At 42.8% G+C, this 27,130-nt stretch overlaps 1 protein-coding gene across 1 annotated transcript in view; it reads right to left on the reverse strand.

Moving 5' to 3' along the window:
• The window catches only part of lama5 (laminin, alpha 5), a 244,931-nt gene that overhangs the window by 135,961 nt on the left and 81,840 nt on the right, over positions 1–27,130 (reverse strand). Inside the window, 4 exon segments of the mRNA XM_060937932.1 lie at positions 16,032–16,129; positions 17,641–17,811; positions 19,311–19,429; positions 26,331–26,448. Of these exon segments, the coding sequence (XP_060793915.1) occupies positions 16,032–16,129; positions 17,641–17,811; positions 19,311–19,429; positions 26,331–26,448 (506 nt within the window).

A 27,130-nucleotide genomic window follows, 5' to 3' on the forward strand; every position in this document is an offset into this window, starting at 1 on the left:
ACCTTCCACAGCTTCTTTGGCAAGAGACATTACTCCCACAATGGTGACAAAGCACAGAATTGGACACAGAGTACACGGCGCGCTGAGATGTTGTCATGGACAGAACATTTTATGCCATGGCTTCCCAACCAAATTAATGTATTTACCTCATCAGTCACCAAGCTATAGCTTCATAGGATTGTCTTCTGTTAGACATCTATTAGTCTGTATGTAACGCTACAACACTTGCTCCCGACTGCCTACCCATCCCCCACAAGTCATGTGTGTTTAAGGCAACCAAAACAACATACTCCTGGTGCCTCATGATTGTAAACACCTCTCCTGCAACTGCTACAGCGCAATGAGCGCCCCCAGTGGTGAAAGTTCACCAAATTTGGTATACATATCAAGGGACCTATGAAGAGTTGTTTTGTAAAGTTTGATCAAGTTTGACCAATCAGAAGCCGAGATAAAAATTGTTGCCTGAAAACAGCGCCCCCAGTGGCAAAAGTTCACAAAATTTGGCACATATGTCAGGTGACCTGTTAAGAGTGTGCGTATCAAGTTTGACCAAGATTGAGAAAATAGAAGATGAGATATTGATTTTTGAAGAATAAATTTTTTGGTTTCTCCCATGTCAGTAGGTGGCGCTATGCTGCACATGAGCGATTATGAGTTGGAAAAATAAGTGTCTACAACAGCAACGTACTATCACAAGGTAGTGGTGTGAAGGAGAAGCATTATGGAATTATTTACCAAAATCCTGTTTCGGAGCAATTGCGTTGGCCAAAAACAGCGCCCCCCATGGACGAAAATTCCCAAAATGTGGTGTACATGACATGGGAGGTAGTAAGAGGGTGGCCGTGAAGTTTGACCAAATTTGAGGAAAGATTGGAGTTTTTGCCCAAAAATAGCGCCCCCAGTGGCGAAATATCACAGAAATTGGGTAACATGTCAGATGCCCAATGTGTGATTTCCGTGTGAAGTATGAGCAGTTGTGAGCAATTTGAAGATATGTTATGAATTTTTAAGCATGTAAAATTTTGCATTGAAAATTGATTGACGTATAACTTCTGAACGGTTTATTCTACGTGAAACGTATTTAGGAACTTTGGTCAGCCGTGTCTGTAGATGATGTTTATCAATTTTGGTGACATTCCTATGAACGGTCTAGGAGGAGTAGCGCCGTCTTCGTGGCCATGCATTTCGCACAAAAGTGAAATTACCTCACTTCCTGTTGGGCGTGGCTAATGCATTGGCATTACATTTTTGTCCGGCAAAGTGAGATACATATGCGTACCAAATGGCATGCCACTACTACAAACTACATGGCAACCAGGCACCTTAATGCGGGAGGCCAAAATCACAATGAGTTAGGGGGCGCTATAGAGGCCCTGAGGCCCGCCTGGATCCGGGCTTCTGGTTCTCAGTAGCGGTGGGAGTCTAAGAAAAAGGAGCCAAATTTCGTGCGATGGCGACCATGGCAAGCGCCCCAAAAAGGGTCTTGTAAAGAGTTTGCCTGCCAAGTTTGACAAATCAGAAGCTGCAATATCATTTCTGCCATAACCAGCACCCCCAGGGGCGAAAGTGGACAAAATTTGGCGTACATGTCAGGTGAGCTATGAAGAGGTTACGTATGAAGTTTGATGACAATTGAGTAAACAGAAGATGAGATATAGATTTTTGAAGAATAAATTTTTTGGTTTTTCCCATGTCAGTAGGTGGCGCTATGCTGTACATGAGTGATTATGAGATGGAAAAATAAGTGTCCACAACAGCAGCGCACTGTCACAAGGTAGTGGTGTGAAGGAAAAGCATTATGGAATTATTTACCAAAAACCCGTTTTGGAGAAATTGCGTCGGCCAAAAACAGCGCCCCCCATGGACGAAAATTCCCAAAATGTGGTATACATGACATGGGAGGTAGTAAGAGGGTGGCCGTGAAGTTTGACCAAATTTGAGGAAAGATTGGATTTTTTGCCCAAAAATAGCGCCCCCAGTGGCGAAATATCACAGAAATTGGGTAACATGTCAGAAGCCCAATGAGTGATTAGCGTGTGAAGTATGAGCAGTGTTGAGCAATTAGAAGATTTGTTATGAATTTTTTAGCATGTAAAATTTTGAAGTGAAAATTGATTGACGTATAACTTCTGAACGGTTTATCCTACGTGAAACGTATTTAGTAACTTTTGTCAGCCATGTCTGTAGATGATGTGTATCAATTTTGGTGACATTCCTATGAACGGTCTAGGAGGAGTTGCGCCGTCTTCGTGGCCATGCATTTCACACAAAAGTGAAATTACCTCACTTCCTGTTGGGCGTGGCTAATGCATTGGCATTACATTTTTGTCCGGCTTACTGAGATACATATGCGTACCAAATGGCATGCCACTACTACAAACTATATGGCAACCAGGCACCTTAATGCGGGATGCCAAAATCACAACGACTTAGGGGGCGCTATAGAGGCCCTGAGCCCCGGCCAAGTGTGGGCTTTTGGGTCTGAGTAGCGGTGGCAATTCTCGGAAGTGGCGCCAAATTTCGCGCGTTTTCGCCCATGGCAAGCGCCCCGAAAATGGCCCAACAGCGGAGAAAAATAAAGAAGAAGAAGAAGACGGAAGAAGAAGAAGAAGACGGAAGAATAATTAAAGCCACAAGCGGCCTCAACGGGCCCTCGCGCCAGCGGCCAAGGGGGGCGGGGGCATGCGTCCCCGCGAAAAACCTTCCACAGCTTCCTCGGCAAGAGACATTACTCCCGCAATGGCGACAAAGCACAGAATTGGACACATGGCAACAATAGGGTCTCGCACTGTACGGTGCTCGGGGCCTAATAATAACAATAGCCATAACCAGCACCCCCAGGGGCGAAAGTGCAGAAAATTTGGCGAACATGTCAGGTGAGCTATGAAGAGTTTGCGTATGAAGTTTGATGACAATTGAGTAAATAGAAGATGAGATATAGATTGTTGAAGAATAAATTTTTTGGTTTTTCCCATGTCAGTAGGTGGCGCTATGCTGTACATGAGCGATTATGAGTTGGAGAAATAAGTGTCTACAACAGCAACGCACTATCACAAGGTAGTGGTGTGAAGGAAAAGCATGATGGAATTATTTACCAAAAACCCGTTTTGGAGCAATTGCGTCGGCCAAAAACAGCGCCCCCCCATGGACGAAAATTCCCAAAATGTGGTGAACATGACATGGGAGGTAGTAAGAGGGTGGCCGTGAAGTTTGACCAAATTTGAGGAAAGATTGGATTTTTTGCCCAAAAATAGCGCCCCCAGTGGCGAAATATCACAGAAATTGGGTAACATGTCAGAAGCCCAATGAGTGATTTGCGTGTGAAGTATGAGCAGTTTTGAGCAATTAGAAGATTTGTAATGAATTTTTAAGCATGTAAAATTTTGCATTGAAAATTGATTGACCTATAACTTCTGAACGGTTTATGCTACCTGAAACATATCTAGGAACTTTTGTCAGCCATGTCTGTAGATGATGTGTATCAATTTTGGTGACATTCCTATGAACGGTCAAGGAGGAGTTGCGCCGTCTTCGTAGCGATGCATTTCGCACAAAAGTGAAATTACCTCACTTCCTGTTGGGCGTGGCTAATGCATTGGCATTACATTTATGTCCGGCTTAGTGAGATACATATGCGTACCAAATGGCATGCCACTACTACAAACTACATGGCAACCAGGCACCTTAATGCGGGAGGCCAAAATCACAACGAGTTAGGGGGCGCTATAGAGGCCCTGAGGCCCGCCTGGATCTGGGCTTCTGGTTCTCAGTAGCGGTGGCAGTCTAAGAAAAAGGAGCCAAATTTCGTGCGTTGTCGACCATGGCAAGTGCCCCAATAAGGGTCTTGTAAAGAGTTTGCTTGCCAAGTTTGACAAATCAGAAGCTGCAATATCATTTCAGCCATAACCAGCACCCCCAGGGGCGAAAGTGCACAAAATTTGGCTTACATGTCAGGTGAGCTATGAAGAGTTTGCGTATGAAGTTTGATGACAATTGAGTAAATAGAAGATGAGATATAGATTTTTGAAGAATAAATTTTTTGGTTTTTCCCATGGCAGCAGGTGGCGCTATGCTGTACATGAGCGATAATGAGTTGGAAAAATAAGTGTCTACAACAGCAACGCACTATCACAAGGTAGTGGTGTGAAGGAAAAGCATTATGGAATTATTTACCAAAAACCCGTTTTGGAGCAATCGCGTCGGCCAGAAACAGCGCCCCCCATGGACGAAAATTCCCAAAATGTGGTATACATGACATGGGAGGTAGTAAGAGGGTGGCCGTGAAGTTTGACCAAATTTGAGGAAAGATTGGATTTTTTGCCCAAAAATAGCGCCCCCAGTGGCGAAATATCACAGAAACTGGGTAACATGTCAGAAGCCCAATGAATGATTTGCGTGTGAAGTATGAGCAGTTTTGAGCAATTAGAAGATTTGTTATGAATTTTTAAGCATGTAAAATTTTGCATTGAAAATTGATTGACGTATAACTTCTGAACGGTTTACGCTACGTGAAACGTATTTAGTAACTTTTGTCAGCCATGTCTGTAGATGATGTGTATCAATTTTGGTGACATTCCTATGAACGGTCTAGGAGGAGTTGCGCCGTCTTCGTGGCCATGCATTTCGCACAAAAGTGAAATTACCTCACTTCCTGTTGGGCGTGGCTAATGCATTGGCATTACATTTTTGTCCGGCTTAGTGAGATACATATGCGTACCAAATGGCATGCCACTACTACAAACTACATGGCAACCAGGCACCTTAATGCGGGAGACCAAAATCACAACGACTTAGGGGGCGCTATAGAGGCCCTGAACCCCGGCCAAGTTTGGGCTTTTGGTTCTGAGTAGCGGTGGCAATTCTCGGAACTGGTGCCAAATTTCGTGCGTTTTCACCCATGGCAAGCGCCCCGAAAATGGCCCAACAGCGGAGAAAAATAAAGAAGAAGAAGAAGACGGAAGAATAATAATAGTGAACTCTTACAAGAACAATAGGGCCTTCGCCCATAGGGCTCGGGCCCTAATAATAGTGAACTCTTACAAGAACAATAGGGCCTTCGCCCTATAGGGCTCGGGCCCTAATAATCACTTGTGTATTAATACTAAAATAATTATCCACCTCATGCTCAGTGAATATCGGTGAATAACAACCTCGACTTCATCTCGGTCATTATTCACCGATATTCACTTCATCTTCGGTGAATAACTGTTAAATATATGTAATATAAAACTGTGTAGTATGCATTTAACTTAATGTTTATTGTTTATTCATCTTTTAACCCTCTGGGATCTGAGGGTATTTTCTGGCACTCTAATGATTTTGGTATGCTCTGATACTGTTGTCAATTTCAACAAATCTAAACAGTATTTTCAAAATCATATGACTTTTTTTGTATTCAGCACAAGTTCAGCTACAATAATATCTATGTAGTATGTATGTCATGATTGTACTTAAAAAAAAACAGATAAATGAAGATGCTGTAAAAAGCAGTTTTAGAACTGTGTTGGAATGTGTGAAAAAACATGACCTTACCCATTGTGTTGAACCGTTTTGATCACTTGAGGTGATTCTGTTCAGGCTTAGGAATGGATCAAACACAAAAACTTAAATCTGCTCCATTGATTTGGACAATCAATTGGCCATCAAAAAATTATGTCCTATTGTTTTGGGATAAAGGGTTGGTAGTGGGAGGGGTATTCAATGAGAAGGGTAAAAATTTCCATTCCATTCACTGAGAAGAGTGAAAACCCCTCCTACTGCCATCTCTAAATCCCATCAGATTAACTCCTAATCCCATCAGGTAAAGTCACAGTGGATAATGTTTTTTCACACATTCCAACACAGTTCTAAAACTGCTTTATACAACAGCTTCATTTATCTGGTATTTGACTCTATTCAACGTGTCTTGAAATTCACTCTTGTACTTTTTTACTCAGTTCAGAGCCACAACCAACTCTGTTACTCAATTACTCTGTAATTGCTCCCACTCCAACTATTTGGAGTTGGAGTGGAAGCAAATTTTTACTCTCTAAACTCAAAATAGAGCAAAATTAACTATTTTTGAGGAAAATACTTTTAACTCTGGAAAAATTGCTGTCATTTTTCCTGTGTATGCACCACAGTGTACGCATATCAACCAATCTGCTCATAATAAATAGAAGAAATATTGACACTTACTGGAGTTGATCTTTGGATGGATCAAGTCTCATCTCATCTCATCTCATTATCTCTAGCCACTTTATCCTGTTCTACAGGGTCGCAGGCAAGCTGGAGCCTATCCCAGCTGACTACAGGCGAAAGGCGGGGTACACCCTGGACAAGTCGCCAGGTCATCACAGGGCCGACACATAGACACAGACAACCATTCACACCTACGGTCAATTTAGAGTCACCAGTTAACCTAACCTGCATGTCTTTGGACTGTGGGGGAAACCGGAGCACCTGGAGGAAACCCACGCGGACACGGGGAGAACATGCAAACTCCGCACAGAAAGGACCTCGCCGGCCACAGGGCTCGAACCCGGACCTTCTTGCTGTGAGGCAACGGAGCTAACCACTACACCACCGTGCCGCCCATTAGAAATCTGGTTTCCATTTAAATACTTTCAAGCATGTTGAATTTGTGTAAAAGAAAATCCATTGCGGAAATGGGTCTATTTTCTAAAATTTGCTCAAAATTTATACAACATTGTGAAACAGCAAACTACAGACATGCACTCGTGTGATAACAAAACACAGCCAAGAAACCTGCTTGACACACGCACAAGCCATCAAATCCACATCTGTTTCATGTCAGTATAAATCTACTGAGGGCCTTTGGGTTTTCTGTATCCAGATCTGTGAAGAGGTGAGGAGTTTTATGCTGATGGTTCTGACACGTTTCCAGATGATCTCACTCAAAACTAAAGCAGCAGGATTCACAGGGACAAGAGGCAGACACGGAGCAGGAGACTGTTTCCCAATCGCGGCACCACTGTAGCGTCTACCCAGAGTGAGAAAAAAGTTGGTGAATTCCTGAAATATTAAACAAACCAACTGCCAGTTTACAGATGGGGCTTGCTTCGTGTCTAGGACGTTTTTCTAAGTGTCATTATTACAATATGTTTGCCAAGTTTACTAAGGCTTCAGCAATTTTGGTATTTATCATTTTTCTGATTATTCTGTTTATGGAACAAATGGTTTAAGTTTTTACTATTCATATAAAGATGGTCACAGTTTAAGGAGTGAGAAGCTCGATCTAGATTACAGCTCTCAAATGTTCAATAAACACAGGATCTGGAGCATTGTCTCGCTGTCTAGATTAATAAATGCACAGTAGACCCCTAGTAAAGCCTGAGACTTTCTCTGGGTAGGACACCGATGGAGCAGCCCATTAAAGAGAGAACATGAATCTTAACAATCCTGGTGGTTTATAGCTGGACTTCCTAACTGAAATACAGTGACATGAAAAAGTATTTGCTCCCTTCCTGATTTCTTCTGCACTTCAGGGAAAAAAGTATGTGGACACCTGACCATCACACCCACACGTGGGCCGTCCCCAAACTGTTACCACAAAGTTGGAAACACACAAAGGTATAGGATGCATATGTGGCTGTAGAATTATGATTTCCATTCACTAAGCAGCCCAAACATGACAAAGACTTGCCAGATTTGACAAAACCATGAATTCTGCTCTCTACCAGAAAATCTTGAAGGATGAATGTCTGGTCATCACAACGATCCAAAGCGTAAGAGCAATGGCACAAAATGGGAAGTTCATGCTTGAAAGCTCTTCAGTGTGGCTGAATGAAAGCAATTCTTCAAAGAAAAGAGGGTCGAAATTCCTCCACAGCGACGTGAAAGACTGATTTCCAGTTACCGTAAGCAGTTATTGCAGTTGCAGTTGTTGCTGCTAAATGTGGCCCAACCACTTAAGTTAAGGAGGCAATTACTTTTTCACATTGGTGAGATAAGTGTTGCATACTGTTTTTCTTCCTTTGGTTAGTGAAATGTTCATTAAAACTGTGTTTTGTGTTTCCTCATGTTCTCCTTGTCTTATATCACATTTTGTATGAGGATGTGAAACCATTTATTGTAACAAATTCGGAAAAATAGAGCAAATCAGCATACTTTTTCACCACTTTGTCCCCCGCCATATACGTTTTATTGCATTTCCTCCTCTAAAAGAGCTGACCCAAGTAATCTGCTAATTAACAGACCCTTCCTGATTCTACATACAGTACTTTATTTATCACACGTACACTTAAGCACAGTGAAATTCCTCTCTGCATTTAACCCATCTGAAGCAGTGAACACATACATGCACACACGTGAGCAGTGAGCACACACACATACCCAGAGCAGTGGGCAGCTATGCTACAGCGCCCGGGGAGCAGTTGGGGGTTAGGTGCCTTGCTCAAGGGCACTTCAGCCCAACCTGAGCCCAAGGCCGCCCCATGTTAACCTACCCATGTCTTTGGACTGTGGGGGAAACCGGAGCACCCGGAGGAAACCCACGCAGACACGGGGAGAACATGCAAACTCTACACAGAAAGGCCCCCATCGGCCACTGGGCTCGAACACAGAACCTTCTTGCTGTGAGGTGACAGTGCTAACCGTGCTCCCTACTACACCACCATGCCGCCCATGTGTTATAGCAGGGATACTCCAGGAACAGAGTAGCAAGCCACTGCTCTGCTGTCTGGCTTGAAAATGCACAACTTATATTGTGAGCTGCCTGCAGAAGCTTAGCTATAACATGCCCTTCCACATCTGTCATAATAAGGGCTCCGTTTTAGGACCTGTCTTATTCTTGCTGTATATAAACAACATCTCATCATCTGTAAACTCAAACTTGCGTCTATTCGCAGATGACTGTATCCTTTACAGAGATATAAGTAATATACAAGACTGCTGGCCTTTACAAAATGACCTTGAACAACTATCATCCTGGTCCAAAACTTGGCAACTTGAATTTAACGTCAAGAAATGTTATCATCTTGGCATAACGTGCAAGAAAAGTCCGACCATATTCAGCTATTTTCTAAATGGCCATTTGATCTCTAGAGTAAATTCAACAAAATATCTTGGAATCACCATATCTTATAAGTCGTGTTGGAAGGAACACGTCAATAACATCTGCAAGAAGGCAAATTCTACCCTTGGGCTCCTGCGTCGTATCCTGGGAGGTTGTAATCCAAAAGTCAAGGACACAGCCTACCGTACCCTGGTGCGTCCAAAACTTGAATATGCTTGCAATGCCTGGAATCCTTACACCAAACAGAACATCAACCAATTTGAAATGGTCCAACACCGAGCTGCAAGATTTGTTTTCAATGATTATTCGTGTTTCAGTCACGTTTCACCATTGACTGAACATCTTGGCTGGGATTCCCTCGAAGATCGTAGACTCCTCTTCCAAACAAGCATGTTCTACAACATTTTGATGGGACATGTTGGCATCAGGGCGGCATGGTGGTGTAGTGGTTAGTGCTGTCGCCTCACAGCAAGAAGGTCCGGGTTCGAGCCCCGGGGCCGGCGAGGGCCTTTCTGTGTGGAGTTTGCATGTTCTCCCCGTGTCCGCGTGGATTTCCTCCGGGTGCTCCGGTTTCCTCCACAGTCCAAAGACATGCAGGTTAGGTTAACTGGTGACTCTAAATTGACTGTAGGTGTGAATGTGAGTGTGAATGGTTGTCTGTGTCTATGTGTCAGCCCTGTGATGACCTGGCGACTTGTCCAGGGTGTACCCCGCCTTTCGCCCGTAGTCAGCTGGGATAGGCTCCAGCTTGCCTGCGACCCTGTAGAAGGATAAAGCGGCTACAGATAATGAGATGAGATGTTGGCATCAGTTTCCCTCCTGAGGTGCATCAAATAACAAGAGCTACCAGGTTACTAAACAATTGTCTTTTCCACCAACTTAGTGTATCTAATAATGTTTATAAGTACTCCTTTTATCCACGGACAGTAGTAATGTGGAACAATGAAGTAAATAAAAATTTCAAGGCTGTTGCATTTTCAGCCATCAAGTCTTACAACTAATGAAGTCAAATTTTTAGAATCAAATTATAATTATATTATAATTGAACTGTAAATTGGAATATGTATATTTATTTATTATTTTACACTAGAATTTGTATTAACACATATTTTATTTATTTATATATGTACAGTGCCTTGAAAAAGTATTCATACCCCTTGAACTTTTTCACATTTTTCCACCTTACAACCACAAACTTAAAAGTTTTTTATTGAGATTTTATGTGATAGACCAACACAGAGTAGCACATAATTGCGAAGTGAAACGAAAATGATAAATGGTCTACAAAATTTTAAACAAATAAAAATGTGGTGTGCATTAGTATTCAGCCCCCCTGCATCAATACTTTGTAGAGCCACCTTTTGCTGCAATTACAGCTGCAAGTCTTCTGTGGTATGTCTCTACCAGCTTTGCACATCTAGACACTGAAATTTTTGCCCATTCTTCCTTCCAAAATAGCTCAAGCTCAGCCAGATTGGATGGAGAGCGTCTGTGAACAGCAATTTTCAAGTCTTGCCACAGATGCTCAATGGGATTTAGGTCTGGACTTTGACTGGGCCATTCTAACACATGAATATTCTTTGATCTAAACCATTCCATTGTAGCTCTGGCTGTATGTTTAGGGTAATTGTCTTGCTGGAAGGTGAATCTCCTTCCCAGTCTCAAGTCTTTTGCAGCCTCCAACAGGTTTTCTTCCAGGATTGCCCTGTATTTAGCTCCATCCATCTTCCCATCAACTCTGACCAGCTTCCCTGTCCCTGCTGAAGAAAAGCATCCCCATAGCATGATGCTGCCACCACCATGTTTCACAGTAGGGATGGTGTGTGCAGGGTGATGAGCAGTGTTAGTTTTCCGCCACACATAGCGCTTTGCATTTAGGCCAAAAAGTTTAACTTTGGTCTCATCTGACCAAAGCACCTTCTTCCACATGTTTGCTGTGTCCCCTACATGGCTTCTGGCAAACTGCAAACGGGACTTCTTATGCCTGTCTTTCAACAATGGCTTTCTTCTTGCCACTCTTCCAAAAAGGCCAGATTTGTGGAGTGTACGACTTATAGTTGTCCTGTGCACAGATTCTCCCACCTGAGTTGTGTATTTCTGCAGCTCCTCCAGAGTGATCATGGGCCCCTTGGCTGCTTCTCTGACCAGTGCTCTCCTTGCTCGCTCTGTCAGTTTAGGTGGACGGCCATGTCTTGGTAGGTTTGCAGTTGTGCCATACTTTTTCCATTTTTGAATGATGGATTGAACAGTGCTTCTTGAGATGTTCAGAGCTTGGGATATTTTTTTATAACCTAACCCTGCTTTAAGCTTCTCCAGAACTTTATCCCTGACCTGTCTGGTGAGTTCTTTGGTCTTCATGATGCTGTTTGTTCTTCAGTGTTCTCTAACAAACCACTGAGGCCTTCACAGAACAAGTGTATTTATGCTGAGAGTAAATTACACACAGTAGGACTCTATTAACTAATTAGATGACTTCTGAAGGCAATTGATTGCACTGGATTGTATTTAGAGGTGTCAGAGTACAGGGGGCTGAATACTAATGCACACCACATTTTTCAGATTTTTATTTGTTTAAAATTTTGAAGACCATTTATCATTTTCGTTTCACTTCACAATTACGGTATGTGCTACTCTGTGTTGGTCTATCACATAAAATCTCAATAAAAAACTTTTAAGTTCGTGGTTGTAAGGTGGTTGTAAGGTGGGAAAATGTGAAAAAGTTAAAGGGGTATGAATACTTTTTCAATTTGTGTGTGTGTGTGTATATATATATATATATATATATATATATATATATATATATATATATATATATATATATATATATATATATATATATAGTGGTTAGCACTGTCATCTCACAGCAAGAAGGTCCTGGGTTCGAGCCCAGCGACCGACGAGGGTCTTTCTGTGTGGAGTTTGCATGGTCTGCATGGGTTTCCTCCGGGTGCTCCGGTTTCCCCCACAGTCCAAAAACATGCAGGTTATGTTAAGTGGTGGCTCTAAATTGACGTAGGTGTGAATGGTCGTTTGTGTGTCAGCCCTGCGATGACCTGGTGACTTATCCAGGGTGTACCCCGCCTCTCGCCCATTGTCAGCTGGGATAGGCTCCAGCTTGCCCACGACCCTGCACAGGATAAGCGGCTATGGGTAATATGACCAAAGCTCATGACCATAGGTGAGAGTCGGAACGTAGATCGACCGGTAAATCGAGAGCTTCGCCTTTTGGCTCAGGTCCTTCTTCAACACGATGGACCGGTAAAGCGACCGCATCACTGCAGAGGCTGCACCGATAGATCTCACCTATGGTCATGAGCTTTGGGTAATGACCGAAAGAACAAGATCGCGGATACAAGCGGCCGAAATGAGTTTCCTTTGCAGGGTGGCTGGGTGCTCCCTTAGAGATAGGGTGAGAAGCACAGTCACTTGGGAGGAGCTCGGAGTAGAGCCGCTGCTCCTCCACATCGAGAGGAATCAGCTGAGGTGGCTCAGGCATCTCTTTCGGATGCCTCCTAGACGCCTAACCTGGGGAGGTGTTCCAGGCATGTCCCCCCGGGAGGAGGCCCCGGGGAAGACCCAGGACACGCTGGAGGGACTATGTCTCTCGGCTGGCCTGGGAACGCCTCGGTGTTCTTCCCGAGGAGCTGGCCGAGGTGTCTGGGGAAAGGGAAGTTTGGGCTTCCATGCTCAGACTGCTGCCTCCGCGACCCGGCTCCGGATAAGTGGAAGAAGATGAGATTTTATATATATATATATATATATATATATATATATATATATATATATATATATATATATATATCCCTCCTAGTATAATGTAAACTGCTTTAGGAGTAATCTCATTAAAGTCAATTAAAGGCAAGTCCCTCCACAGACCTATAGAGTCAGACATCAAAAGAGAGTTAAATACAGACCTCTGAATGCTTAGAGGATACAAGAAAATTAGTCATGTCATCTTCTTTTGTGTGTGTGTGTGTGTGTGTGTGTGTGTGTGTGTGTGTTTGCGTGTGTGCACCTGAAAGCTAGCCCACCCTTGAGGGGACTGTTTAAGTCCTGTACCTACTTGTGAGTCTATGAAGTTAATGTACAACTTCATATACTGCGTATGCATGACCACGCCTGCACTACCTGACTCCCAGGCATAATTAGGATGCAGTGCAAAGCACTGCAACTATTGTTCTTCTACGTGTTTCTCTTCTTCTTCTTCTTCTTCTTCTTTTTATTATTCCTACGCAAATTTCGATTTCGAATAACTCAATAACCGTATGTCGCACACAGACAAACAATATATCAAAACGTGCGGCTCGATCGGACTCGCTATGCTATTACTTTTCTCTACAGAATACGATTTTTTCGCGACTACGTCGCGAAAAAATCGTCCAAAAAAACCCCATTCATTTCTATGGAATTAATTGGAAAAAAAGCACTTTTTCAAACATCCGCTGCTCTGGCATGCTTTCACCTAGAGACGTGATTCAAACTCTAAAACTTAGGAAAACTTCTCCTCTGTGGATCTGGCATTCAACTTTTCTGCTAGGTTCTACACTTTCGGATCAGTACCGGCTCAAACACCATGTGGGTTCCGGGAGAAAATCCGGCTTTTGAATGGGTGTCTATTGCGTTACACACCAGTGGAGCTCGTTTACTTAGAGTGTAGAGAGCTTGAAAAAATAGCTCAAACTTTCTCGCTTAAACTGTGTTTTCAGCCACAAATTTCGCTCTACAGACATGATTTTCTCAAAAGTAGTAGTAAAACTTGTCCTGATTCACACAACGTGTCTACCCAAACGATAGGATTTACAGTTTTTGAATGAGAAGCCTCAAACTGAGGAGAGTGCAGCCGAGAGGCCTCATTGACACCCATTATAAACGTGACAGAAAAGTCACTCATTTTTAACTCGCTCTAGTGTCCTCATTTTTAACACTACAGACAAAAAATTACATCAGTGTATTCAGGAGACCCTTGTGGCACTCACTGTGAAAGAATTTGTGAATAGCTGCTTTCATTTTCGAGTTTTTTGTCGTTGTTCGAGGCCTGCTCCTGAGCAAAAAACAGCAGAAAACTGACAAAATCTTGTGTGTCTTAACGCTCCTGCTCAGGCCCGTCGCCATGCCGACTGGGGCCAGTGAGGGAGCAGAGAGAGGGGGGGCTGCTGTCTCAAGCACACACATAAATCATGGCATTGTAGCTTCATAGCAGGTCACACATTCACGGCCAGCAAACATGCGTGACTGAATTGCTTCGCGCACTGCATCCTCTCACAATTTCCCCCGGGGAATTGTCCGGTCTAGTTATAGTTAGAATGGAGAAAAAGCTGACACACATACACACTTTTTCCTGTGACAATACTACACTCAACAACGTAATCATGAATTATTAACCTGTTTTGACAAACCTGCATGCTGCATACTGACAGGCTGAGGTAATAAATCACAATACACTGGTTTAAAAAAACAAAACAGGATTACAACATCTTGTGTAATCATCTTTTCCATGTGTAAGTTTGATGTGTTTCTAGCTCCAGGACATGCTTATTTTTAACCACGACACATCTGATATCTTACACTGTCATCTTAAGCTAGATGGATTAATAAGATAGATAAAGATGGAAAATGAACTATTTCGAAGGTAAAAGTTCCAAAAACAGAAAAAGTAGATACTATTAGGCATATCAAGTGAAAATTCAACTTCAATCCAAATTGCTTGAAATTGCTCTCATTGAATTCAGAACTGAATGTAGAACATCATACTTTTTACAGAATTAAAATATTTTTTATCCGTTCTTGAGATATTACAAATCAAAGATTGAAAAAAAAAACAGCTTAATTTTTCGAAAACTGCTGTGATATTCTGTATGAGGAACACATGGTCCATAATGGGCCTCATTAACAAATGAGATCAAATGTTTTTTCTTAATAACTTTTTTTATTTTTCAAGATATTTATATGGAAATTGGCAGACACAGAGATGGTTGTATACTGAATACAACATTTGAAAAACATGTAAAAACAAATTATGCAACTTAGTATTTAATTAGTATTAATTATGCTAATTAGGTAAAAAGTTACATCGGTAAACTCAATAAAAAAGTAATAAAAGATTATTTCTAATACCCTCTTTGTGCTCTGTAGGCCTATATATTTCTCAAAAGTAAGGCCTACTAGTGTTTATATTAAAGAATATAAATGATAATATTCACCTTGAAAAAACTGTGTGATCCACGTCCAATAAAAAATAACATTTAGTTGAACTGAAATTGACACTCGCATTTCTGACTTTGTTTTTTAAATCTCATTCTGACCACTAAGATCTCAATATTTTTCGTCAAAACTACTACAGTTATATTCTAAAATAGTTATTTATTTCCATGAATCAGTTTGATTTGAAAAAATAAGTAGGTAAAGCTATGAAAACCCACTTCAAAGTCTCCCGTGAATCATAACATCAAAACTAGCTGATGGAAAATTTTGCTGAATACTTCATCAGAAACAGTGAGAGCTAGAGAACATCCCTATAAAAGTTATCTGATTGATATTCACGAGTAATTCAGTCGGAAACCGATCAGAAGAGAGAGAGCCTGACCACTTTCCCGTGACTCAAAAAAACTGCACCAGCAGTTTCCCGACGTCACGCGAGCAGAGTTTTTACTCTGTTGTACCAAATTCAACCTGCTGTTACTCACAAAGTACTGAAAAGATCTTAACGAGATACATTTCTTTGGAAATCAGAGATTATAATCTTTTTAATGATCATATTCATGATAGAAAATATTCAAGAGTTAAGCAATGACAGGTTTGGAAACTTAGATGAGCGTCTGCATGCACAGTTTTCACAGCATGGCCAGCGAGCGTCTGATACGCCTAATATACTTTGGAATTAAACAGAGGTTGTGTTAAGTATGAAATGTCAAAGTTAAAATACTGGGTCTGAGTTGTATATAAGAGTAAAACGTCGAAGTTTGAAAAGATGAAGTGAAAGACTGAAACGACTGAAAGATTTTTCTGAAGTTCTTACTTGTAAGGGTCATTGGGGTCGACAGCGTTGCAGGCTTCAGCATGCCCATTGCACACACACCTCCCTCCAATGCTGATGTCCTTAATGCTATAGTAATACTGCAGAGGAAATACAGAGGAAATATCAAACAAAGATCATTCCATAACAAAAGACGTGAAAGTAAAATAACTCAGGACATTTCTTGTTAATGTTTCCATTTGGTTGTTTTTTTTTTAACTGTATCAGCAGATCGCATTAGTTTTCAATTGTTTCAATTTTATTGATAAGCTAGTTTTTGCCATATTGTTCCCGTGACATATAATGGCCGGGTCTCTCATACCCCCTTTCCACCAGTGCAAACCAGGTGCTAGTCCTGAGCTGGTTCTAGAGCTAGTTCAACTTGCAAACCTTATATGAACTATTTTGCTCTTCTTCTTTTTAGAAGAAGAAGACTTTATTTGTCACATGTACACTCAAGCATACTGAAATTCGTCCCCTGTATTTAACCCATCTGAAGCAGTGAACACATGCATGCACACACAAGTGAGCAGTGGGCAACTATGCTACAGCGCCTGGGGAGCAGTTGAGGGTTAGGTGCCTTGCTCAAGGGCACTTCAGCCCAAGGCCGCCCCATGTTAACCTAACCAAATGTCTTTGGACTGTGGGGGAAACCGGAGCACCTGGGTAGAACATGCAGACACGGGGAGAACATGCAAACTCCACACAGAAAGGCCCCTGTCGGCCCTGGGGCCCGAACCCAGAACATTCTCGCTGTGAGGCAACAGTGCTAACCGCTACACTACCATGCTGCCCACTGGATTAGTCAGACTAGAAGCTACATTAGCTCTGTTTTGTAAAAATGGCAGTCATAAAGTCTTAGCTGGTTGGTCACAGTAAGCCCGCCCCTAGCCCCTGACGTAAGTGATTCATGGTTTTAGACAAGCAAAAAGTTAGTGTCACTCTAGAGCCAATGTTCTTGGCTGAGAGCCAGTTCTTTGATTGTTGACACACCAAGAACTGGTTCGAGATTAAGCACTGGCTCTGAATCGGACCTGGAACTGCTTTGGTGGAAAAGGGGTATCGGTGCTTTGTGCAATTTCCATCCATCCATCCATCCATCCATCCATCCATCCATCCATTATCCGTAACTGCTTATCCTCTGCAGGGTCGCAAGCAAGCTGGAGTCTATCTCAGCTGGCTATGGGCAAGAGGCGGGGTACACCCTGGACAAGTCGCCAGATCATCACAGGGCTGACACATAGAGACAAATAACCATTCACACTCACATTCACACCTACGGTCAATTTAGAGTCACCAGTTAACCTAACCTGCATGTCTTTGGACTGTGGGGGAAACCGGAGCACCCGGAGGAAACCCACACGGACACGGAGAGAACATGCAAACTCCACACAGGAAGGCCCCCGTCAACTACTGGGCTCAAACCCAGAACCTTCTTGCTGTGATGTGACAGTGCTAACCACTACACCATCGTGCCGCCCTTTGTGCAATTTTATTTGAATGTATTTTTTCTGTAGTTATAATCACAGTAGTTTTGAGACCTTTAATAAACACGGATAAGCAAATTTTGTGTTTTTATTCATTGTGACTGTTTACTTGAGCTGCATCTTACCCGGCGAGTGACGGTGGGATCTCTCAGTGCTTTGCCCATCAGGTGGCCCAGCAGTGTGTTGGTGCGCAGGAAACGCAGGCGGATACTGGTGGCTTTGGTGAATTCCCTCAGCACGGGTGAGTAGGAAAAGTTCATGGCCCCAGGTCGCCCGTTAACCAGCGACACCACAATCTGTATGTGAAGGGTAGAGGGGACACACACAGTAGGTGAAAACAAATGGACTTGATTTTTCTCCACTGATTAAAGTTGCTTCATCTCATCTCATCTCATCTCATTATCTCTAGCCACTTTATCCTGTTCTATAGGGTCGCAGGCAAGCTGGAGCCTATCCCAGCTGACTACGGGCGAAAGGCGGGGTACACCCTGGACAAGTCGCCAGGTCATCACAGGGCTGACACATAGACACAGACAACCATTCACACTCACATTCACACCTACGGTCAATTTAGAGTCACCAGTTAACCTAACCTGCATGTCTTTGGACTGTGGGGGAAACCGGAGCACCCGGAGGAAACCCACGCGGACACGGGGAGAACATGCAAACTCCGCACAGAAAGGCCCTCGCCGGCCACGGGGCTCGAACCCGGACCTTCTTGCTGTGAGGCAACAGTGCTAACCACTACACCACCGTGCCGCCTGATATGAGACTCTTTATTGTCGTTTATGTCTATTGTGAGGTGACCTTGAGTGCCCTGAAAGGCGCCTTAAATAAAATGTATTATTATTATTATTATTATTATTACTATACAAAATCAAATATAAACTGCTCGACAGACTGAAATTATGATGATTTTTATTTGCTCTTCTAATATGTTCTTTATCTTAATAATAGTCATTGTCACAATGCAGCTTCACAGATTTAGAGTTAGATCATTAATAAACAAAGCAGATGTGACAGCGGTAAAAAAAAAATTCTCTAATGCCCCTTTTCCACCAAATCAGTTCCAGGGCTGGTTCGGGGCCAGTGCTTAGTTTGGAACCGGGTTTTCTGTTTCCACTGACAAAGAACTGGCTCTGGGGCCAGAAAAACCGGTTCCAGGCTAGCACCAACTCTCTGCTGGGCCAGAGGAAAGAACCGCTTACGTCAGCGGGGGGGCGGAGTCGTTAAGACCAACAACAATAGCAAGATCGCGAAAGGTCGCCATTTTTAAGCAGCGAGAAGCTGCAGCTGTACAAACACGAACCCATCCATTATTATTGTTGTTGTTGCTGCTTCTTCTCCGTGTTGTTGTTGCTACGATGTTCGCGCCACGGTTTATACAAACGCAGTGACATAACTGACATATACAGCGACGTAATGACGTGGCTCCGCTTAGCACCCCGAGCTATGGAAAAGCAAACTGGTTCTCAGCTGGCTCGCAAGTTGAACGAGTTGTGAACCAGCACCAACACTGGCCCCGAACCAGCCCTGGAACTGATTTGGTGGAAAAGGGGTATGAGAAAACTTAAACTAAGGAAGGAAACTTGAAAGAAACCAGACTCAAACAGGAATGTATCCTCTTCTAACACCAGATAGTGGGATTTTGTTCATTACAGTACACAGTCATACAGTTTAGTTTCATCTAGTCTCGATCTAGTTTATCCAGGGATGTAGTTGCTCAGTCTGGTCCTGTTTCAAGTTGAAATAACACTTGAAGACTGCAACTAGATGACTGGATCAGAATCATTACCTCTCCGTTCTCCAGAGGCACTATACGAGAGTACTCTGTTGTGCAGATGACATCGTTGTCATGGCTGATGCGCTCGATGGTCCTCTGGCCAAATCTCTCAATACAGTCCCTCTTGGAGGCTATGAAACAAAGCAAATGTTAACTTGCCAATAATAATAGCGCTGATAAGTGTTTGAGTATAATAATATTAATGACACAACACGTGTTTTGACATTATAAAAAAAACAGAACAGAAATATACTAAAAGAAATGTTTAAACTACGGAGAGCGACCAAATATCCCTGAGACTCCTCTTTTGCTCAAAATCCTTCACTGTTGTCTTCCACTTGACCACGAGTCTTCTCAGTACAAGGGAACTACAATCCACTCACATTCTCATAACACGAGATGTCATGAACAGGTTTTGAAATACTACTGCTTTTTTGTGAGGGACATGAGGGACTGCAGTGTTCCTGGGACTTTCAACCAGCTCAGTGTCACAAATCAAAACTATCCAGCTAACAAATGATCTGTTCTTTGCATCTGTGCACCGACAAGATGGACCATTAAAGGAACAGTCCACCGTATTTCCATAATGAAATATGCTCTTACCTGAATTGAGACGAGCTGCTCCGTACCTATCCGAGCTTTGCGCGACCTCCCAGTTAGTCAGACGCAGTCAGACGCACTGTCACTCCTGTTAGCAATGTAGCTAGGCTCAGTATGGCCAACGGTATTTTTTTGGGGCTGTAGTTAGATGTGACCAAACTCTTCCGCGTTTTTCCTGTTTACATAGGTTTATATGACCAGTGATATGAAACAAGTTCAGTTAAAAAAATTGAAACGTAGCGATTTTCTATGCTATGGAAAGTCCGCACTATAATGACAGGCGTACTAACACCTTCTGCGTGCTTCGGCAGCGCATTGATACGGAGCTCAGATATCAATGCGCTGCCGAAGCGCGCAGAAGGTGTTAGTACGCCTGTCATTATAGTGCGGACTTTCCATAGCATAGAAAATCGCTACGTTTCAATTTTTTTAACTGAACTTGTTTCATATCACTGGTCATATAAACCTATGTAAACAGGAAAAACGCGGAAGAGTTTGGTCACATCTAACTACAGCCCCAAAAAAATACCGTTGGCCATACTGAGCCTAGCTACATTGCTAACAGGAGTGACAGCGCGTCTGACTGCGTCTGACTGACTGGGAGGTCGCGCAAAGCTCGGATAGGTACGGAGCAGCTCGTCTCAATTCAGGTAAGAGCATATTTCATTATGGAAATACGGTGGACTGTTCCTTTAAGGCAGGTATCTGATAGTGGTAAGTGTATTTATTCTATCCACATTCACTGGATATGAGCAATCACACGCTCTGATTGGCTACTCTACTACTAGGAGATCAGCTCATATACCATGAGTAGAGAAAAACAAAATGGCGGAGAGTGTTGCTGAACCAACCGAGGATAAAATAAAAACTCTGCTCAAAAACAAAACCCCAAAAAACACAAAGAAGCAACAAAATATGGAATAAAAGTATTTGATGCTAAGATCATATCATTTTTTATTTTTCATGAATTCTTATTACAGCATTTTTCACAAATTGCTCCTGTCATTTCGCCGGTTTGTTTACATTCTAATAGGGTAGTCAAGTCAAGTCAAGTTTATTTGTCTAGTGCTTTTAACAATAAACACTGTCGCAAAGCAGCTTTACAGAATTTGAACGACTTAAAACATGAGCTAATTTTATCCCTAATCTATGAGCAAGCCTGTGGCGACAGTGGCAAGGAAAAACTCCCTCAGATGACATGAGGAAGAAACCTCGAGAGGAACCAGACTCAAAAGGGAACCCATCCTCTTTTGGGCAACAACAGACAACATGACTATAACATTAACAGTCCTAACATAAAGTCAGCTTCATTGATGCTAGAAACCCCCCACCGGCGGAAACCTGAGCGCAAAACCGTTCACAACAACCGTAGTCCCAAAGTCAGCAAGTCAACTGCAGTCCCCAGCCAGAAAAACTGCAGTCCCCAATCACACTATAGGCGGAATGAGCCGGAATGCCGTCGGAATGAAAATTCTTCGTATATTCCGGGATATTCGAAGTGCATTCTAAAAATTCTGACTGCATTCTGAGTGCATTCCAAACATTCGGGCCCATTCTTGTGGCCGGCCCAAATGTTTTGCTCATGCTCAAAACATTCGAGGTGCATTGGAAGAGGAGAAATATCGAACGGCATTCGAAGTGTATTCTAACTGCATTCTGACTACATTCTAAATATTCTTACGACATTCCAACCGCATTCGAAACATTCTAATCGTGTTCGAGGGAAAAATCGAAATGGCAAGCCACTTCAAATCCTGCCAGAATGTCCCGAATGTGCCTCGAATGAGCCGGAATGCCGTCGGAATGAAAATTCTTCGTATATTCCGGGATATTCGAAGTGCATTCTAAGTATTCGAGCTGCATTCTCTTTGAATTCTTAGACATTCGAAACATATTCGGCGGCTATTCCGGGAGCGTTCTGACTGCATTTGAGGTGAATTTGTACAGCATTCGAGGCACCTTCCGACCAGACTTCGGGTGGTATTCGGGCAGCAATCGAACCGCACTCGTACGGCATTCGAAGTACATTCTTAATATTCGTACTGCATTCTAACAGCATTCTAGGTATCCCTACTGTGTTCCAACTACATTTGAACTGCATTCGAAAGCTAATACACCCGGAATGTGCAAGAATCATTCGAGGCGGGTTGGAAGCGCATTCTAAGTATTCGAACGGCATTCTTACAAAGCTGTAAGAATGTTGGTCAGTTTGAAATTCCCGCCCAAATGTGGCACGAATTTTGAAAAATTTTTCATTCCGGCTAATTCCGAATAAGTGTGACGGGGCCTTAAGCGGAAACCAGAGCGTCAGTGGCGCAGTAACTCACATGGCTGTACCATGAGAAACCAGACTCATTTATAATTAGCTAAGTTGCTTTTCATGAGCACAATGAGAACAATTTGATCTTCAAAACAAAACCATCAGAATCAAAATCCATTAAAAACTCTGGGAGGAGTAGCGATTTTCCTCAAAGTTCGTTAACCGGCCTAATTAGCAACTTGTTAATGAGAAATCACAAAACGAGGCAGTGACTTTTGTGCAGACTGATTAGATCTTCCAAACAAAATGATCAGAATCAAAATCCATTGAAAACTCAGGGAGGAGTAGCGATTTTTGGTGAATTGTGGACAAACGCACTGCAAAACATGATTTCTTGTTAAGAGAAAATATCTTTAATATGCGGGGCGGCACGGTGGTGTAGTGGTTAGCACTGTTGCCTCACAGCAAGAAGGTCCGGGTTCGAGCCCCGTGGCCGGCGAGGGCCTTTCTGTGTGGAGTTTGCATGTTCTCCCCGTGTCTGCGTGGGTTTCCTCCGGGTGCTCCGGTTTCCCCCACAGTCCAAAGACATGCAGGTTAGGTTAACTGGTGACTCTAAATTGACCGTAGGTGTGAATGTGAGTGTGAATGGTTGTCTGTGTCTATGTGTCAGCCCTGTGATGACCTGGCGACTTGTCCAGGGTGTACCCCGCCTTTCGCCCATAGTCAGCTGGGATAGGCTCCAGCTTGCCTGCGACCCTGTAGAAGGATAAAGCGGCTAGAGATAATGAGATGAGATGAGATGCGGGGCGGCACGGTGGTGTAGTGGTTAGCACTGTTGCCTCACAGCAAGAAGGTCCGGGTTCGAGCCCCGTGGCCGGCGAGGGCCTTTCTGTGTGGAGTTTGCATGTTCTCCCCGTGTCTGCGTGGGTTTCCTCCGGGTGCTCCGGTTTCCCCCACAGTCCAAAGACATGCAGGTTAGGTTAACTGGTGACTCTAAATTGACCGTAGGTGTGAATGTGAGTGTGAATGGTTGTCTGTGTCTATGTGTCAGCCCTGTGATGACCTGGCGACTTGTCCAGGGTGTACCCCGCCTTTCGCCCGTAGTCAGCTGGGATAGGCTCCAGCTCGCCTGCGACCCTGTAGAACAGGATAAAGTGGCTACAGATAATGAGATGAGATGAGATCTTTAATATGCGTGAATTTATCGAATATGTCTAAAAGGAAGCTAAATAATCTTACAGTCCAAATAATTAGAAGATTATTTGGACTCTAAGACTATTTAGCTTACTTTTAGACGCTTTTCCTCATTTCAAGCTTGAAATTTTCTTATTCTATTGACAGATAATTTTGCTAATTGTAAGCATTTAATTCTAGAAAGAAGCAAAATCACCTGCCAATAGAATAAGACAATTTAAAGCTTGAAATGAGTAAAAGTGTCTAAAAGTAAGCTAAATAAACTTATATTTGAGTTCTAATAATCTTCGAATAAGAAATATTAGATAAGTTCACCTATATTAAAGATATTTCCTCTTAACTAGAATTCACTTTTTGCAGTGCGGACGGATGGATGGATGACAGACATCGCGTGATGGCAATAGCTGATCGCCGTACAATCGGTGAGCTAATGATTTTGTCGGACGTTTTGTATAAAAGTTTTTATTTATCAAATATGTAAAAAAAAATAAAAATGCTCTGTTTCTCAAAATCCAATAACTGTGAATAGAATAAAAGTTATTCCACTCAATCTCATTGTACATGGCTTATAGCCAACTTGGCACTACATGCCTCGTCGGCTATCAGCTCATATGACTCGATTTCATGGAATAACTGTTAAAGGGGAACTGAAGGCAAATTTTTTATGATCAAAATTATATTCATCTCATTTTATTAAATATAGGAATGCATTTTTGATCGCTATTCTGTCACTGCTATAGCAAGTTATGAGTGTTTGAAATATGCTGTGTAATATATCAGTCCATATGTCAAAGCAATGGCCGTAAACGAGATTCGCTGAGACCTGTGTGAGACATCGTAGGACGGAAGTAAAACATACGGCGGAAATCAAAGTGACCAACATCCGCCAACGTTGTCAAAAGACGCGCACGCCCTCTTTCGAATGCTGACGTAATCAAGCTGGAAGTTGTGTTTGTTTTGATAGCAATCAGGAAAGTTTGAAAAAAGTCGGCAGTAATCGTCATTTAAACTCGTTTTTGTGCAATATTTCGTTTGGAAAACAGTTTTCAAAATGGCGGTGCTGACACCTGGTTGACACTTCACGTTTCGAAGTCTCGCACAAGTCTTGTGAAGATCGCACGGATAAGCGACGCCTGCCGTGGACCAAACGAACTAAATTCAACATGGCTAAAAACCGAATAGGCCGATAAGTATAATATTTAATTGCAATCAGTTGCCAATACGAGTCACGATATAAGCTTACTAAAACCGAAAACGTAATTGAATTACATGTTCATCTCATCTCACTATCTCTAGCCACTTTATCCTGTTCTACAGGGTTGCAGGCAAGCTGGAGCCTATCCCAGCTGACTATGGGCAAAAGGCGGGGTACACCCTGGACAAGTCGCCAGGTCATCACAGGGCTGACACAGACAACCATTCACACCTACGGTCAATTTAGAGTCACCAGTTAACCTACAGTAACCTGCATATCTTTGGGGGAAACCGGATCACCCAGAGGAAACCCACGCGGACAACATGCAAACTCCACACAGAAAGGCTCTCGCCGGCCACGTGGCTCGAACCCAGACCTTCTTGCTGTGAGGCGACAGCGCTAACCACTACACCACCATGCCGCCCCTGAATAGCATGTTAATTAAGAAATAAAGCAAGTTTAAAAATGACTTCAGTTCTCCTTTAAATATACTGTTAAAAAGTGTTGCTGCAACATAGACACACTCATACCAGTGCCACAAACACTGCCATGTCAATACCAATATAGTCCATCACCCAAATAACACCTGTTGGTGCTGATAGACCAATCCCAGGAAACAGAGAGTGTTATCCAAACATTCAGTAAGATTTTAAAGAATTTTTAAGGCCGTAATGGGCCAAAAACAACATTCCTGCAATGTTCCAAAATATCAAGTGCATGTTTTCCTTCATTTTATTCCTCACTTCTGATCCCACAAGGTTATTCTTCTATCTGTATTTGCATTAAATCACACAGCAATTAGATACATAATCCCCGCTCAATTCATGCCCACGCTGTCCTGTCCTCTCTCTGACCTCACCCATACTCAGATGCGTTCTGTGCAGAGGTGTTTGTGGAATAGAGGATCATGAGTTTAGGCCAACAACAGAATATTATGTTTCAGGGCGGTGATAACGCCAGCGCTTCAAATACCAGCAAGGGCAAAGGTGCATTTTATTGTTGGTGATGTTTTTTTCCTCTTTCTCTTTGCTACAGCCACTTATGATCGTGAAAGCCTTCAGTGCAAATCCAAAACAAAATAGGATACTAATCGTTTCATTAGACAGATAATTGACTTGCTGACTTCAAGAAATCCCTGAGATTAATGTCAAGCATAACTATTCACCCTGGGGTCAGCTTTGCACACCAGGATCCGGATATTTTTGCCCATTCTTCTCAAAAAAATTGCTCAACCTCAGTCAGATTGGATGAAGATTGTTGGTGAACAGCAATCAGACTGAGGTATGGGCTTAGGTCATCTCTCAATCACTTTACTTTTGACATTCCTGACTGCCAACTTTCCTGCTAATTTCAAGCAGCCCAAGTTAACCCTTGTAATGAAGATTAAAGATATCCAACACTGCTTCTCCATTAAGCCTAGGTCACAACCGGACGTACGATTTTTTGGCCGTGCGATTTTTGGCGTTTCCCAAATCGCTGCGTTTTTTTTGTTCGTGGAGAAAGACGCACGTTGGCCGTAAGTTTGTCTTGCAACCTGAAAAAAACGTAAGCGCCCGTAGAGTTTGTTTGACATGACAAAGAACCTCTGCGGCCGGTCTACAGCTCGAAAATCAGCACGTCACACGCGCGCCCTCCGTGCGTTTCTTGCGTTTTTTGCATGTAGACCGGCCGTAGGAGCACGTACGGCCGGTTGTGACCGAGGCTTTACAGGCATAGAAAAGAACAATGAAGTCGAAAGGAACAAAGATGCATTACACGAGATGTTGGTTAATAGTGTACTCACAGGCAAAGAACTGCCAGGGTTGGTAGGTCTTCCCAAAGTCGACAGAGCGCTCGAGGACCCACAGGTCAGGTCTTGGAGAGTTAGCAAATTTGATGAGCACATAAGCCACATGGAAAAGCTGTTGGAGACAAGAAAGATAGATAAATATAATCTGACACATCGAGCCTGGTGATACACTGATGGTAATTGCTGTAAACTCCAATGTAAATCCAATGTACATGGTGTAAAACTGACACCAGTTGATAATACCAGTTGGTTTTTGTTTTATTTTACATAAAACAATATTTTTTCCTCCACAGAATATCAAGCAATGTGAGTGTGAATGGTTGTCTGTGTCTATGTGTCAGCCCTGTGATGACCTGGCGACTTGTCCGGGGTGTACCCCGCCTTTCGCCCGTGGTCAGCTGGGATAGGCTCCAGCTTGCCTGCGACCCTGTAGAAGGATAAAGCGGCTAGAGATGATGAGATGAGATGAGATGAGAATATCAAGCATATTGTTAAAGTTGGCAGGACGTGCTATAAAGATTGGGTTTCACTCAGCATGTTAGCATAAAATGCCACATCACGCTATGATCCCACTGAGACTATTAGTGTGATCACGTTCATATTTTGAGACAGACCAGACAGTGAGCTCACACAGTCACAGCGTCCAACACATGTTCTCCCAGGATAGCGAAATCAAAGGGAAGAACAGCAAAAAAAACATAGTGTGGGGTGTCTGAATCAGACAGGATTACTAACCACAACCCAGGGTAGAAATGTAATAGAATAACAGAAGGATATACAGTGTCTTGCAAAAG

This window comes from Neoarius graeffei, chromosome 13, assembly GCF_027579695.1.
Source record: "Neoarius graeffei isolate fNeoGra1 chromosome 13, fNeoGra1.pri, whole genome shotgun sequence".
NCBI classification, from domain to species: domain Eukaryota; kingdom Metazoa; phylum Chordata; class Actinopteri; order Siluriformes; family Ariidae; genus Neoarius; species Neoarius graeffei.